Here is a 16,515-nt window from a genome sequence, read left to right on the forward strand (position 1 = left end):
ACTGAATGCTTTACGGGAGGATGATGTCAGTAATCCTCGCTCTGCTCCGTGACAGCCGATGGCGATGAGCCGGACTGGTCTTCTTGTGGTCGTGGTGGTGGGGCTGACGGCTGACCAGAATTTCTGATTAGAAAGTGTCAACAGGGCCACGATAAGGGCCTGGCCAATAATGTCTCTGCTCCCATCATGTTGCCATGGTGACAGGACTGAGCTTTCCATATTATATCTTTTTTTTTGTCTATGTCTTAAACTTTCACCCCCTGCTGTTTAATTAATGGCGAGAATGCTTCAAAAATTCTCCTTCTTCGTGTTTGATTGATATAAATCTATATTTTAAGAGCTTGTATACATCGTGCACTATCTTAAAGTGAAAGCACATCAAAGCGAGTAAAATAGCATCTCGTATTTTAAGATCTCTGAAGTGCGTGCTATCAGTGACGATGGGGCAGCCGGGCTTCTTTTATGAGCACGTGGCCGCATAGCTCGGAAAAGACACGAGAAAACGAGCACGTCTAAAAACTCTTTCCAGGCGCAGACTTGTGATTATGTTTTTCTGTCTGTGAACCATCAGCGTACACTTGGGTGGCGCCATTTTGTCTGCTCAGCAGCCTCTTTGTAGAAAGCTCCGAGGTAAAGAGGCTCCTGAAACATAATATAGCAACAAGTGCCCTCAGCTCCCCCAATTAACTGCTGAGCTCTGTTTGGATGGGTTTTTAGAACATCAGCAAGAGTGCGCAGGAAAACCAAAATAGATGGTTTACGTCGTCAATATTTTAGCATCCGCCGCGTATTGATATTCTTGACATGTTTTACTGTCACCGTATGGAAAGTAAATAATTTTCATATCATGCATTCGCTGAATAGTTATGCTAATGGCCCCATGAGCAAAATAATGATTACTTTTCTGGCTCATTTGAATAATGAAATCATTTAGTTAAGTGAGACAGTAAGCATTGGATTTGTTTATGTTAGATTCAGTGTGATCATATTATTCTCGTGTAATTGCGACGTGTGATCGATGGTGTTTTGGTTTCTTCATACTATCTATATGAAAACAGACAAAGAGGATTTATTTTCAGGAGTGGCACAAAGCCTCTATTATACAGTAGAAAAGAACCTAAGAAAACATTATTTAAAGTGCACATTTTAGTCTCCCAGCATAGCAGAGAAATGATTTTTTGTGGGGCTGATCTTGGTCAATACTTATTTAAGTGAAACAGTGACAAATGCGTATGTGAGGAGGACAGATTTTCTGAGGATCTCATCCAAAACTGAATAAATGAAATGAAATACTTGTACAAACAGTACAACATTACTAACTTAATTGAGAAATAAGGACACCCATCTATTCCATTGACATTTGTTTACAGAACTATTGTTTGTCCCCCCATATTGATTTATCTTTGTCACCCATCTCCCCATGAACTAAAAATACCATCTGACACCAGAGCGAGGGAAAAAAATCAGCCTCAGGCCTAATCAATTGAGAGGCTTTTTGAGGTTGTTTACGATGCTGCTTTTGGTTCATGATGCACAAGCCCAGCTGGTGAATGAAATGAGTTTAGAGGACAGCAATTTTGTCTGAGAACCAGTAATATGAACAAGAAAATAATTTCACAGCGTGTTTTTGTAGAAGTCGTACGGTACTCTTGAGCCTACATTTATCTCCTCGTTGCTCCGGCCGCTGTTTTCCTACTTAAGCGCAGAGACTGCATCAGCTCTAAATCATAAAAAACCAGAAGATTGTAAAGGCAGAGTGATTTAAGTGTTTTAACAGTGATCCAGAAACGCAGAGCATCAGTGGGTTTGGCTGTGGATTTGGAGATCAAACTCGGAGGTCTTACACATGGCCAAAAAAGCAGAACACTTGGCCAAGTTTACCGTCTCCCACCCAGTCACGCTGATCTGCTGCCCGGTCACCTTTATATTAAGGCAGGGTAGCAAAAATGTGTTAGCTTCAGTTATTGAAATCACGTTTTAAAATGATTTTTATTCCTCATATGCAGAAAAAAGTGAAAGCTGTCAATTCTTCATTTGATGTGACAACAGCTGACGGAAAAGCAATAGATGAGTTTCCATTACACATCCACCACTTTTGTGACATGATTTAAGCGTAAAATTGCGATACGGGTTTGAGTGATGTTTTACATAGGCTCTTGTAGTTACTACACATCATATTTCAGTCTTTTGACAAAGCTGGAGTACATTGACACGAACTCAAGATTGGCTGTCAAGTCCTGTTCTTAACATGCTGTGTTTCAGGGGTTTTTTCTCTCAAGCCAACATCTCTGATATATTGTTTATCACCTTAAGCGTTCTTTTTGACTCGAGAGAGAAAGGGGCTGCAAAAATGAAATACAGCCGCAACCTATCATATTTGAAAGCCTTTACTTTTTCATGTCTATTGGTCACATGAGAAAGTTTGCTGTCAAAAAGTGCAAGTGGAGGAAAAAAGATCCTTCCCTGATGATTTTATGCTCCCAAACAAATAAAAGTCTTTTAGTGATAGGCCAGGGCAGCTGCCCTCATCCATACAGATATATCCTTTGTTTACCCCGAGCTCCTCACCGAGCACCTTCAGAAACAGGCCTTTCACCTGATTGGCTCACAAACGGTGGATCTGGCAATACAAGCTGACATTTATCTTACTTTGTAAAATACCACAGGAGCATTACGAGGCAAAGCAGAAAAAGCAGAATGCTAATCCCCTGCCACTGTAGCTTTGCCTTTAAATCACACTAAGATAATTGTTTTGGTAATTAATTGATGAATCATTCAGCAGGGTACAATGAACTTAGCCTTTCTTGACCAATTTACTCGGTGGCTTTAAGTAAACAGCTGCCACAATGCCATGTCACACAATGCCTCATGAAGTAATAAAGTGCTTCATAATTCCAAACAACTGCACATATGGATCGCCCGGACTTGTCCAGGAGCCAAACGAATTAGTGCATTAGAAGTGGCGGCGGCGGCGGCGTGCTTTATTTTCTTTTGCAACTGTGAATAAAGCTCATTAAGGAAACGCGTTCTTCGGAAACAAAGCCATCAACCAAGTTGCATTAACAGCGATGTTTAAAGCACTATAAAGGTGACTGAAACTGTAGTTTTTATTCAGCCGTGATTCAGAGTCTGCAGAGAAGCATCTGAAAATCATTTTTAGCTCCGCGCCAGGTTTCTTTGATATCTGACATGACATAGCTGCAGGAAGCTGCTCTCGCCAAAAAGACACGCAGTATGTAGAGCGCTATAGTTTATGCAGGTAGTTCACTTTTAGTTTAAATATGGCTTTTGGCATTGTTCGTATTCGCCGAGCCACAATATTGATTTCTTTTCTATTTTTCCTCCCCCCTCCCCCTCCCCGACACACACACACACACACTGAACACACTCACATTCATAAACCTTTTTTTCAGCCTCCCAATAGCCTTGCCTTCGATTGTCAGCACTGGAAAGTGGATTAAATTACACTCATGTTGTCATGCTTGTTGTTCTTTTTCATTTTGGATAGAAAAATGAGCATTGCAAGTAAACCGCAAGTCTCCAGTGATAGACTCTGCAGTGTCAGTCAGGCCCCGTATTGAAGTGAAACACGCGACAACAGCAGAGAAGAAAACAGATGGTTAAAAATGTATTTATTTAATTGTTTATGTTAACGTGACATCAGCCTCTAAAGGTTGTTCTTGTGTCGGCATGCTTATGTAGATGGTCACAGGGGGAAACAAGGCTCCAGACATTTAAGCTGACAAACTAGACTTTAATGACAAATATTGATTTCTCTTTTTTTTAGTAGCAGTTAAGGCACGTGGATGACATACTAACACTATTAGCTCCCTGGTGCGGTTTAGATCTGAAATGTTCACTCGGCATACAGATGTATGTCAGAGTTGCAGTCTAGTCTGGGCTTTTACTCTTTAGATTTCTTATTTATATTGATGAAAAGTTACATCTTCTGAATAAAATAAGAGAAAGCGATGTTTGAAGATGCTTCCTTTGTGTATATCCACCTCTGATCTCTTTTGTCTCCTGCCTCCCTCTTCCTCTAAGTCGCTGTAGTTCCATGCTTCGATCCGCATTGATAGAGCTCCTTCTCCTTCTCTTCTCCCTCAGGGTTTAGTCGAGCTGCCCTGCCATTTGGTTTAGTGCGGAGAGAGCTGTCTTGTGAGGGTTACCCCATTGATTTGCGGTGTCCAGGAAGTGATGTCATTATGATCGAAAGTGCCAACTATGGCCGAACGGACGACAAGATCTGCGATGCCGACCCTTTCCAGATGGAGAACATAAACTGCTATCTTCCAGACGCCTACAAGATCATGTCACAAAGGTAACACTGCAGACACCTCCAAATAATAACAGTAATAATAACTAATAAATCTAAAGGTATTTTCCGCTGTCACAGAAGTGAAATGATTGATAAGCATGATAACATTTTCTTTGTCGTGGTCCGCTGTTGTTCATTTTGCATGGTTGCCCCTGTTGGCATCCTGTGTTGAGGACAAAAACCCTCCGTATCCCTCGGCTTTGGAGTAAAAGTCACCCAGAACAATAACAGTGTTGCTGTCAGTTGCATAAAAACAGAAAAACGGAATATGAGTGTGTAATAAGATTGCACTACTGAGACAGCCGAAACCGAGGAGAAGAGAATTAAAAATTTCATCAGAACTTGGAATTTTAAATCAATTTGGGCAAACAGCCCAGAGAGAGCAGATTAAAACAGAAACACAGCCAAAGTCACAGAGTGCAGTAACAAAGCTTCCCATCCAAACTGCTGCCCATTGTCATTTCTGCTCTTATATACATACATTTAATATCTGCATTTATGTGATAAAATAAATAAATATTTAAAAATAAATAAAAATGAAAAAAATGTACATGATAAATATTGATTATGATGAAGAGTATTTCTACAGTATAATGTGTATTACTTTTCTAAATGTTCTACTTCTACTGTCTGAATTTCCTAAACTTCCTAAATCATACTGATCTCATGTGTAAATTCCTTCTGGTAAGTTTAAGAGCAGGCTGTTAGCACGATTCAAAGATGCTCCATAGCTGATATTCGCACTCTGGTTGATAGTGTTAACTTTGGCACCCAGTATTGCTTTAGATTGGCACCAAAAAATTGTGTCAGAATTGAATAAATGCACTCAATGAAAAGTGCATGGATACAGTTATTTTTCTGCAGCTGACCCTATTGCACATGTATCTGAATTGAGTTTTCCATTCAGACCACAAAATTTGGGGTTGACACTTTTAAGATGAAATATACAACTCAACTCACTAAGTTTTGCATTTGTCAATTCACCACCAACTGCCAAAGTCTAATGGCATAAAGTCACGTGTTAACTATTTTGCAGTTCCAAGAACAACAGCGCTGTGGTATGAGGGAGAGAAGTTTCTCCACTCCTGTTCATTTATCTGCAATACTAGAAGAACACGAGAACATCTGAGGGCAGTCGTTAATGTTTCTAAGGAAACGAAAGGCAACACGCACCAAAGCTGTTTTGAGCCGGGGCTTTAAAAAGTCAACGTGAAACGCATAACATATGCATTTTAATGATATGCACTTTTTTCATATTGCAGGTTTGCTGAGGTGCTATAACAAACACTAACACACCAACAATACAGTGAGACGAGTTCATTACCAGTCTGACTTCAGCCTTTAGTCCAATCTGAATTTTAGGCTTTTATGAGACAACAAACACTAAAAAGATTTAATTCCAATTTTGCAGATTATTCATTATTTGCAGTGTCACAATGCTAACACTGCAGACCAAGTCAGTAATTCCAGTTCATCTTATTATTACGTAACTCTGACCGCGTTATGTCACCAGGGATAAAAGGACATTTCTCAAGGAATTTAGCTCATAAATGTATTTCTGTCCAAGAAGTCAGATAAAATGAGATGATACTACTCATCACAGACTGTAAGCAAATGAATACAGCTTTACATTGAAAAAATAAGCATGTTTTTGTGAGCCTTGCACATTTTCATTTAGTTATTATTTGCATTTATAGAAAAATGTTCAGTTTCCTTCACAACGCTCTCATGGAAACAAAGGTTGCTAATGGACAGTTGAATAAATGAACACCACAATGCAAGCTTGAAACCATCTCTGTAGCTGTCATTAGATGCAAAGCTATCGACACGTTCGCTGACGCGCACACACACTTGCAAACTTGGCTCAAGCAGGAACGCTGCATACATGAGACCTAATACACGAGACCAGTTGTCACACAGGGATGCCATCGGAGCCAAAGTGCACAGGATGGAATGACATATGACTGCCACAGAGAGAGATATTGGACGGTATGAGAGCGTCAGCAACTCTGGCACGCCGCCTTGGGAAATAAAAAAAATAATGAAATAAAAAAGTAGAGCCCTTGTATTCAGGGGGGTTATTGTCAAGTCCTATTTGATGAAGTCAGATAGCTGACTCACATTGTCTGTCCTGAAAGGCTGCAGGCTGCCTTCTCTCCGCATGTGGCCATATGTATTACGCTGGCCTCAGCCTCGCTCGTACACAACAGTAAACAGTAAACTGAAGCACAAATACCGACCCAGCAGGAGGCTGACAACAAATCCCAAAAACGCTCTCTACCAGTGTCTCCAGTTCAGACACTGATGTCTGTAGGACTGGGGTTCATTCCTCACATCCTGAGAGTGCCAGAGGCTGAACTTCAGATGTTGTTTTAAATGTGTTTTTAGCACCGTGATGTCGATGCTGTAGTGTTCAAAGAGAGCGAGAGAGAACTGTCATAAAAGAGGTCTCTGCGAGGGACACAAGTTCAAAATCCACAAAACAGGTACTTTACAAGAACAACGTCTGACAAAACACATAAAGTTCTTTTGAGATCACCATGGAAATGTGAGAACAGATGAGTGAGTCATTATTTATACGAGTGGAAAGCGTGGATTGGAGTTTTTATGTAGTCAGTATCATAAAAAGCAAAAGGAGTTCACCGACATGAAAATAGATTCAAGGACAGCTTGACAAATGTCCAAGACTGCATATGGGACTAATTACACATTCTTTTTCTCCTGCCCGTTTATTTACAGCAATAGACTGAAATAGGAAGCAAATGTAATGAAAGATTGCCCCTGCTGCCAAAAATAATTATCTTCAAATGGGGGAAAAAGGAACGTGGTGATTGTTTTGCCTGTTTGGAATGCAGTGTTTGTTTCATTGGCATGAGGTCTGAGCTAGGGCTGGGTATCGTCACTGATTTCTAGAATCGATTCAATTCCAATTCACAAGGTCCCGAATCGATTCGATCCACGATTCGATTTAATTCGATTCGATTCAATTCGATTTGAATCTGGGAAATTTTGACAGTCAGAAATATTATAATTCAGATCAGTACATTTACATATTTTTGTATCTATAAAAAGGAAGCTGACACACGCAAGACTTTATCAAAGGTGTGAGCATCACAGCAGATGCCTTTGTGTCAAAGTAGCTGAGGATAAAACACAGAAAAACATGAAGGTGATTTTCCTGGCCTGGGATTTTATAAAAATATTCTGCAGTACATCAAAAATGAAAGAAAACCATTAATCAACACATGAACATTACCTCTGAAGTTACAGCGGTTTTATTAGAGACACGACTAAACGTTTTGCATTTTGCATAATTTTAGTTTATGTTTGTTCAGTATTGAACGGCAGAAATTAGGTTTTCTTTTTGGAAGTATATAAAACGAAAAAAAAAAAGCGTCGGAAGTATCGAATAATGAAGAAAACAGATTTTTAGACGGGAAACTGTTCTTGAAGTACAGAGAGGGGGGGGGGGGGGGGCAGCTGTGCATCGTGGTCGAAGCATAGCAGTAAAAGTACACTGAATTCATGACGATGTTTATGTGAAGCATAGTTTGGATCTTCTTTTGCTGCTGGTTCGGTCAATATTGTTTAGAGAGACATCAAACTAACAGCTTTAGAATCAGCACATAAAAGGCCGGAAAAACACAAAGCGCAGACCCGCCGACAGATCAGAATCAGCGAGCTGTCGGCTTTCAGCCCCGACTGTGAGAAAGGCGACATCTAACTGATTCTGATCCGCGGGTCGCGCTGTGTGTTTAAGTCTTTGTGCAGAATCCGTGTTCCTGCTCTCATTTACTGTCTTAGCCGTTTGGTGGCTGTTGAAATTTTGTGAGATTTCACCTGAGATTCTGGCATTTCGGGCAAAATAAATTTATATTAAAAAATCGATTCAGGATTTTAATGAATCGATTTTACATTATCCAAGCCAGAATCGATTTTAATCAATAAATCGATTATAAAAACCCACCCCTAGTCTGAGCCCTCGGTTCCTCCCCGAGTCTAAACTCCGAGGCTAGCTCAGCTGAAAACGGTCCCTTTGTTGAACACTCCCCTGCACACACACTGTATGTGGAAAAAAAACAGGAAAATAGTATTTCCTACTGTACAGCCTACATCAATAAAGGGATTCGAGAATCAAAAATATTTGTTGCCATAATTACTCTGGTCTACTAATTTAAGTGTGTGGGGGGAAATCACATTAGTACTCGTGTGTGGAAAACTGTGTTCACTTTTAAACATCCGAAATTGATGTGGCCCCGAAGTGTGGAGAATTGGATTGAGGCTTCACTGAGTTTGATAGATCCTGTTGGCACTCCAAGTTGTTTTTATATCTAGCTGGCATATTATATTCATGAGCACAATGATTTTATGAAAATAGCCTTAGGACTGTTGTGGCTCAATTAGAACATTCAGCTGCAAGCAATTAGTCGACTCAAGTGGGTGATAATCTGTACAGGAATTTTTCATGTGGACACCTCCCCAGCAGATGTGAAACTGCATGGCAGTACAGTTTGAAATAATTAATTCATTGGTAATAATATTCAGTGATGTGTTTTTTTTTCTTTCTTTTCAGGATTTTAGTTGTTAATGATTACATTTCCTCATCTACGCTGATGATAATGATAATGACTACAAACACATTCTCGCCACACAGATAACATCTACTAAATTAAAACTGTAATTTAGGTGCATTTGAATATTATTTTGTAGTGCGTTTACTTGTGCATGCAACAACCATCTGGTGCTTAGATGTTACTGATCTAAATCTGTCCATCAGTCTCCATCACAGTTCAAGGAATAAGAAAACATGACAGTGAAGCACCTCGACTGATCATCTAAAAAAAAAAAAGGATATACAATATGAGCAGCTTACATCTATTGATTTCTCTTTGACTAATGAGGTTCACTGTAAGTATTAGATAACAAGGTCATTGATTGCTGTAACATAACATGATTGGTGTCTGTGCATCATGGTTTTTTTTTTTTAAAGAGCGTATCATTGATGAAAATGATCAGTGCAGATACGTCTCTAACAGAGAAGATTAAATTCATCAGCAGGATTAGGGGACAGCATGAGTTGATTATTATTAATAATTATCGTGACAATTATTATTATTACCAGTCAACAACCGTGTATTTGAAATGTTATATTTCATAATGACATATTAAATGCAGCAGGTTTTTACAAATATAACATGTTGTAAAAACATTAACATGCAATTAGCTGCATCTTTGAAGTTGTTGTCAATGAATGTGAAGCAGTTCTGGAGAACAAATGATGCCGCTTACACTATTTATATCAATGTCAGGGGCGGCTCGCGAGGCTCTCCGAGGAGCTCCATTGTTGCCGCCTGACAGCACAGCGCCTTGTTCTTCCTCTCTGTATGTACGACGTTAGTGTTTATTTAAAGCGCAGCCGATTAAGATTTCATAAAGATCCAGATTCCGCTTGGACGTTTCACAGGGATGTTCAAAAGTTCATGAGGCATGAAACTGCTCTCCACTCGAAAAATTAAGGGTAGGAACAGTCACCTCATTAGGCTAACAACTGCTAATACCAGTGTTGAATTACATGAAATGTAAGTAGAGAAATAGATTTACCAACACACGTGTCACATCATGTTAGACGGGTGGGGCAGCACGCTGGTTTCCCACGTATGAAGTCTGGAGTATGTATTGGAGAATCTGGGCAATGCAGCAAGTGAGGCCTACTACTGTTGATATTAATAGTACTAAAGTACATATGATATGCACTTAGATTCACCAGAGTTTTTAAATTGATATATTTTCTTACAGTTTGGAAATGTTTCCAGTTTTTCAGATAAATTTGATCATTAACACAATAACACTTCTGTAAAAAAACAAAAAAACAATTAACACAGAAACACTGAACTACTCTCTAGGAGGAATTTTAAGCAGTCAGGAAAGCTCCGAAGTATTAAACAGTTATGACCTGCACACACATTAAAAACAGCCACACTAGCGGTCTGTGAAGTTATCATCAAGGTGGTGGATCGTAACTATGGCTAATATTAAAATGATAACATTAGTGTTGGGAGTGGGTAGCAAATTATATCAGTATGACGGGATGACACAATTATTTGTGTGTAAAAAGTACAATCATCCTTCTGAAGGTTGGAGCTGAAAAAAGTCTATTAAAACTAGACAGAAACAGAAGCAGCCTACCTTACCGACTGCATTCGATCAATAACAGAAGTCACCAGAAGCCCAACGCTACCTCAGAAAATCTAAAAATGTTGAAGTTTTTTTGTGATTTTGCTCTGCAAACAAAATCTTAAAGTATCGGTCACACAGTCATACTTCCAGTTATATTAACTGGATTTTTTTTTTTTTGCACGATGTCAGAGAACTTAAAAACAGTTTTGTCACAGAAATATTCTTTTATATTGTTTGTAATTTTTATATATATAAAATATGATCCCCTGTTATATTAAAAATGTATTATTTTCCTGGGTATCAGTTTGAAATTCAACGACAAAAGAAGCAGCAGCTTTTCCTTTTTAGTAAAGCTTTGAGTTCCCATCTCTTCTTTACAAAACTGATCAAGCTTGAGAATGAACACAGTTAAATTCCTTTCATTTACTAGAAGTCAGAGCTGCACTGAGATCTCATATTTGGCCAAAGGAGAACATTCATATTGTTGTTTCTGAAGCTTTCCTGAATTGTTGTCTTTGTACTTGGGTGTTCTAGCTTCGCGTCGTGTCATCTTGTAAAGGTCACATTTTGACCAGCAGAATGTCACCGTAGTATTTCTATTGACTTGAGTGGCATGGCGATATACCTTTTCTGGTTTAAAAATCAATAGATGGATGGATGTGAGTCAGACAGCCTTCCCCCTGACTCTTTAAGAGCCTGGAATCTCCCGGGTGAGCTCCATAAATATGGCACAAGCATATGACAGTAATTATAAGTTTCTGGGATGTCTCACCTGGATATTGGGCTGGATTGTGAGTTGAAAGCGATGCTAATGGTTAATTTCTAACAACCTATTTCCTGCAGCATTATTGGGCCACCCCCTTATAAACTGGTCTATATATACTGATACTGGAGCTGGTTATACTTATAAAGACTATACTGTACACACGTGTGTGTGTGTGTGTGTGTGTGTGTGTGTGTGTGTATGTGTGTGTGTGTGTGCGCTATTCTCTGGCCTTGGAAATGATTTAATTTTTCAATGGCCTGTCTGCTATCAACAGGCTTGCCTCTTGAGAGAGATGTCTGCCTTGATAATTGTGCCATGAACCTCATCAGCATTTCAGATGAAATGGAGCTAGACGGGTCACTTTGAGTTTAAGAGATGCTAATTTGATTGAAATTCAAACTGGGAGCACCAGGAAGTAGATTGTGCCTTTTTCTGTAATGTGCTCCCCTCACTCATGTCGCTTTTCTCCTCCAGTTACACAGCGATTGTTTTGCTACTGCTGCTGGTGCTACTGTATTTTTTATTTTTTTTTATTATGAATTACAAATAGCTGCTTTGGCTTTCAGTGAGTTGAAGGATAGAAAATCGAGAAGTGGGTGCAAAATGATCTGAGATTAAGCAATTAAGGGACATCTTACCGGTAGTCTAAAATAAACCAGTCACGTGACCGGCACTTGATGTGACACATGCAAAAATGGTAATAAAAGATTTACTTTCTACACTGCTTTAAAAGTTTTTAATTTAGTTTCGTTTTCCTTTAAATCAGTTTGCAATTGTTCTGATTCAAAATTGAATATAATTAAAATATTTCAACACTTCAGGGCTTTTTCTCCGGTCATCTATTTTTCTCTCTTTTAAAGCAAATTTCTTCACTCACACACAGTCTAAATACACATTTTTTGTAGTTTCTTTTATTATTATTAAATATTTAAAGGTTTATCTTCGGTATTACCTCGTGGTTTCACCCCCATGTCATACTGTGTATGGTTGTGTGTGTGTGACAAATAAAATTTGAATTTGAATTTGAATTTTGTGGTTGTGATTAATCTGATGATGAAATGTGTGACGACCAAATCCCCAAATTTCTAATTATGCAGTATATTTCCACATATTTGTCATAAAAGTAAAACTGGAATATAAACGTATAAACTGAAAGCTTGACATGATACAAAGCATAGTTTATTAAAATAACACAGTTATAAAAAACAGGCATGTTAGGATTTCAGAAGGCTGTAGACCTCCCACTATGTTTGTTTTTGTATGTTATCATGATTTATTATTAAATGAACATATTATCCTCAAGGCCCATCATTCCTCTGACATGCTTTATGATGTCATAGCAAAAGGTTAAATATGGTGGATACATGGTATCAGCGAGTACTAGCAGTTCACCTTGTTGGTATCTTATTGCGTTCTTTCCCACTGCCCTGAGACGGAGCTCATATTTAAAAGAGATTTACATGAAATCCAAGCAGCACACTCTAATTGTACTGATGTCTGCCTCTCCCAAAAGGTCAGAGATGTGATGGGATTACATTTGGAACACTTCAGTGTGATTAAAAGGCCGGTGGGAGAAATGGAGGCAATCAAAGCAGAATCATGCTCTCTCCTGCAGTCGCTTTAGTTTTACGTCAAGAAAATTGGTGATCTGATTTTACATTCTGAGACTAATTTAAATACATATTTTCGAGACATTTTCAAATTCAAATTATTTGTAAGAAAATACCACAAATAAGTAGAGAAAGATATAACCTTTTGATTTGAGCTTCTGACCTCTACTTCTTTTATCTCTTCAGACTTGGCTTTGCTTTGAAATGTATTCATTCATTCATTCTGGAACAAATTTAGATATATGTGTATATATTCTAGATATTTTCCCATTCAAAGTATCTGTGAGCAACACCCTGAAGAGGAAGAGAAAGAGCTAGTTTTTATTGGAGTCTGTGACCTCTAAGACTTTTTATCTCTTCAGTCTTTTATACACTTTGAAATGTATTATTTACTAATTACTTACTTACTAATTTAATTATGTACTTACTTATTCTCAGCCAACCTATGTTTGATGTAAAAGTTTCCTAAAATATGACTGCATCACATACACTCGTCTGTATAGGCACAGCAGGAACAAACAACCCCCAAAAATGAGTAATAATAATAATTATAATTTTGCCTCCGAAATAGTATATTTACTATTAACTTCTTTAAGTCTTTTTAAAAGCTAAAACATAAATTGGTAGTCTCTTCACTTTTGCTTCAGTGAAATCCTGCTGAGCAATCAAGATAGTCATAGAAAGTTTCAAAATCTCAAAGAAAGCGGAGGAATGCTTCCTTTGACTTAATAATCATTATGTACATGATTAATTACTATATAGCCTAAGAGTAGTAAAAGATCATACTGTACATGCATTTAATTAGTGTGCACTTTGAGACCTGCGCCCTACCAAATCCAAAATGCTGAACTTTTTTATGGGAGGAATTTCTATTACATGCTCTCTCTCAAAATGAGGGTTAGAACTACGCACAGCACAAGTCATTAGGGTTTTTTTTTTTTTTCTCAATTGGTCTCAGGGGATGCCTGAGGTTTCACTGAGGAGACAGGCATCACAGTCACACAATCCCACAGACGAGGGAGCCCCCTGCTCCGCTGCTCTAAAATTAGGGCAATATATCAGAAAGAGCCATCAACACTTATGTCAACATTGTTTCATGAGAAATATGAGAATTTTTTGTGTTTATGTCCTGTCGTTTCACGCATTTGCCTGAGTGATGATGGCAGGCCGGTGTCTCATTAGTGTCACAAATTTTATTTTTGAATTAATTCTTTTTCATACCCGTAACATAAAGTATGCATTCATTTCCCAGTCTCGTTGGTATCTGATAGATAAAGCACGGTGATTTATATTGCTCCTGCATGAGATGCTTATGCATGAGCAAAGGAAAAACAATCATCAAAGTGACCATATAATATATGGAAACTGCTACAGACTCGAGAAATATTAGCCACAAAAACAAGCAGCGTATTATAGTCCCAGCATGAAGTGCATGTTTTAATTTCAAAACAGTCATTCATTTCCATAAATACAACTATAATATGCTGATATTTTCATCTGTTATCACTCACGGAGGTCATTAATAAAGTGAAATGCCCCTTGAAATCTGCACTAAACACAGATGCACACAGATGTGGAAACAAATGTGTGTTTATGCTGATTTGCTCTGTAATAAAATGTGCTGTATTAAAATTGCCAAAAGGAAAAAGAAGGAAAAAAACCCCCATTTGTGCTTCTCAGTCAAAATAAGAAGGTGTTCTCTATCAAAAACATTTATGAACATTTATGAACTCTTTCAGTCAGCATGATTTGTAGAAATGCAGAGGAACATGAATGAGCGATGTCTAATTATGTTCCCTTCTGTTGTTCCGACTTTGTTCTGGACACAGTTGTGTGTTGTAAATCTCAGTCCCAGCGCCCTGCATGCATTCCTGATACTCAGCTAAAACTCTGTAGGTTTGTTTTTAAGCAAAAACTAAAGCGGCACCAGTGTCCAGCCCTCACGTCAATTCATCACTGTGCCCCTCAACAGTAACCAACTCTGTTCCACTGAGATACCTAATAATATATTAATAACATTTGGACACAGAGCAGCGATTACGTCTCCAGCCCAAAACAAAAGCAAAACCCAAAGCACAATACAGTGCAACCAGTAATACATTTTCCAATGATCTGCTGTAAATGGGCGCACTGGTCTGTGATAAGAAGAAACAAATATTATCTCTGGTCTCTGCTAAATCAGCAGAACAGGGTTATCGATCCGGCTCCTCACATTGCCAATAGAATTTCAAGTCCCCTTGGAAGCAAAGACGGCTAGCTCAGGGTATTGATGTCATTATCATGATTTCATTGTAGCGAGATGGTGGTCTCCTACAACTCCCTGAACCTCAAAAGATCCTCTCCAGATGTTAAAGGCAGTGACTGAAATGTACTTCTGACACTACTGTAAGGGCTGTTGAAATTATAAACAAGATATCTAATATTATTATTCTTATTTTTAAGAAATGACACATTTCATATTGTCTGGTCTTGTGGGATCTGCAATTTCAGATGCTGCAGTTATTATTAATGAGACCTTTGATGGCATTTTGGGTGCCTCATAAAGCTACTCAGCATGTAGGCCCATTCAGAGGAAGCTCAATCAATAAGTCAGGACATTTGAGTGAAACACACAGAGACTGTTTATCCTGTGCAAAACTCACCCCACCAAAGACCAGTGTGGGGGGTAAAGATCACATGAGGTTCCTGTGCAGTAGTCCAGTACTGTATTTACAGTGAGCCACAGTCAGCTGCAACATTAAAACTAGTGCCACATAATGTGCGGTTCCCTCTTCTGCTAACAAAACAAAATGGAATCACAGGGCTACCCTGCGGGATCCGGGTCTTAGGATCCCGGGGGTTCTAGAATGGGACGTCCTTGGATTGGGCTTGTTGTGGTGCACTGGATTGGGGTCTGGAGGATATGAAGGCAGTGCTGCTCCCATGGGTCATGTTCCCAGAGCCATTACGGAGCATTCAAGGTGACTTTATTTATACCCATAGGTATAAATGCTTTTGCTGTAGCTGCTCCAAAGTTGTGGAATGATCTGCCCTTGCATGTTAGGCAGGCCTCTTCTGTCTCTGAATTTAAAAGTCTTCTTAAAACATATTTATTCGCTGAAGCCTTTGGCATTGATTAGAGGGGTTGACTCAATTTGTTTTAACATGTTTTAATTTATTGTATCTATTTATTTTATCGTATCTCATTTTAATTTTCTTTACGTATGCTATTAACATGTACAGCACTTTGTGAAACCCTGGTTTTATGTTAAAGTGCTTTAGAAATAAAGTTGGTATGGTATGGTATGGTAAATATGCTTTACAGCAAAATGATAGCATTTGGCATCCGTTCACAAAACACCCACAGCTATTTAAACCTGACAGACACATATTAGGTAATTAGACAAGATGAATCCAATCAAAAAACAGTTGTTATTAAGTAAGCATGTTCCCCGTTACCGGGGACTTCTGTGGTCCAATGATCCCCGAGGGTCGTTGTCATGTTCCTCGAGCTGCGACGGAGCAATTTTACGGTGTGATTTAGCACATTTTTTCTAAGGGAGTTCTGTTGCTATGGTGACATCCTAACAACGTCTTATGTCTGGTACGTGTCAAAGTCAGTCCGTGCATTGCATTGCTGGTGTGTGTCATGGATATTGACTTTG

General features: G+C 38.7%; 1 protein-coding gene across 14 annotated transcripts in view; it reads left to right on the forward strand.

Moving 5' to 3' along the window:
- adgrl2a (adhesion G protein-coupled receptor L2a) overlaps window positions 1-16,515 on the forward strand; it is a 94,618-nt gene that overhangs the window by 33,027 nt on the left and 45,076 nt on the right. For all 14 annotated transcript variants that reach the window (XM_082506883.1, XM_082506886.1, XM_082506882.1 and 11 more), the window contains exon 3: window positions 4,108-4,321. In XM_082506883.1, the coding sequence (XP_082363009.1) occupies window positions 4,108-4,321 (214 nt within the window). The remainder of the gene's footprint in view (window positions 1-4,107; window positions 4,322-16,515) is intronic.

This window comes from Aulonocara stuartgranti (assembly GCF_965226115.1).
Source record: "Aulonocara stuartgranti genome assembly, chromosome: 15".
Classification (NCBI taxonomy): Eukaryota; Metazoa; Chordata; class Actinopteri; order Cichliformes; family Cichlidae; genus Aulonocara; species Aulonocara stuartgranti.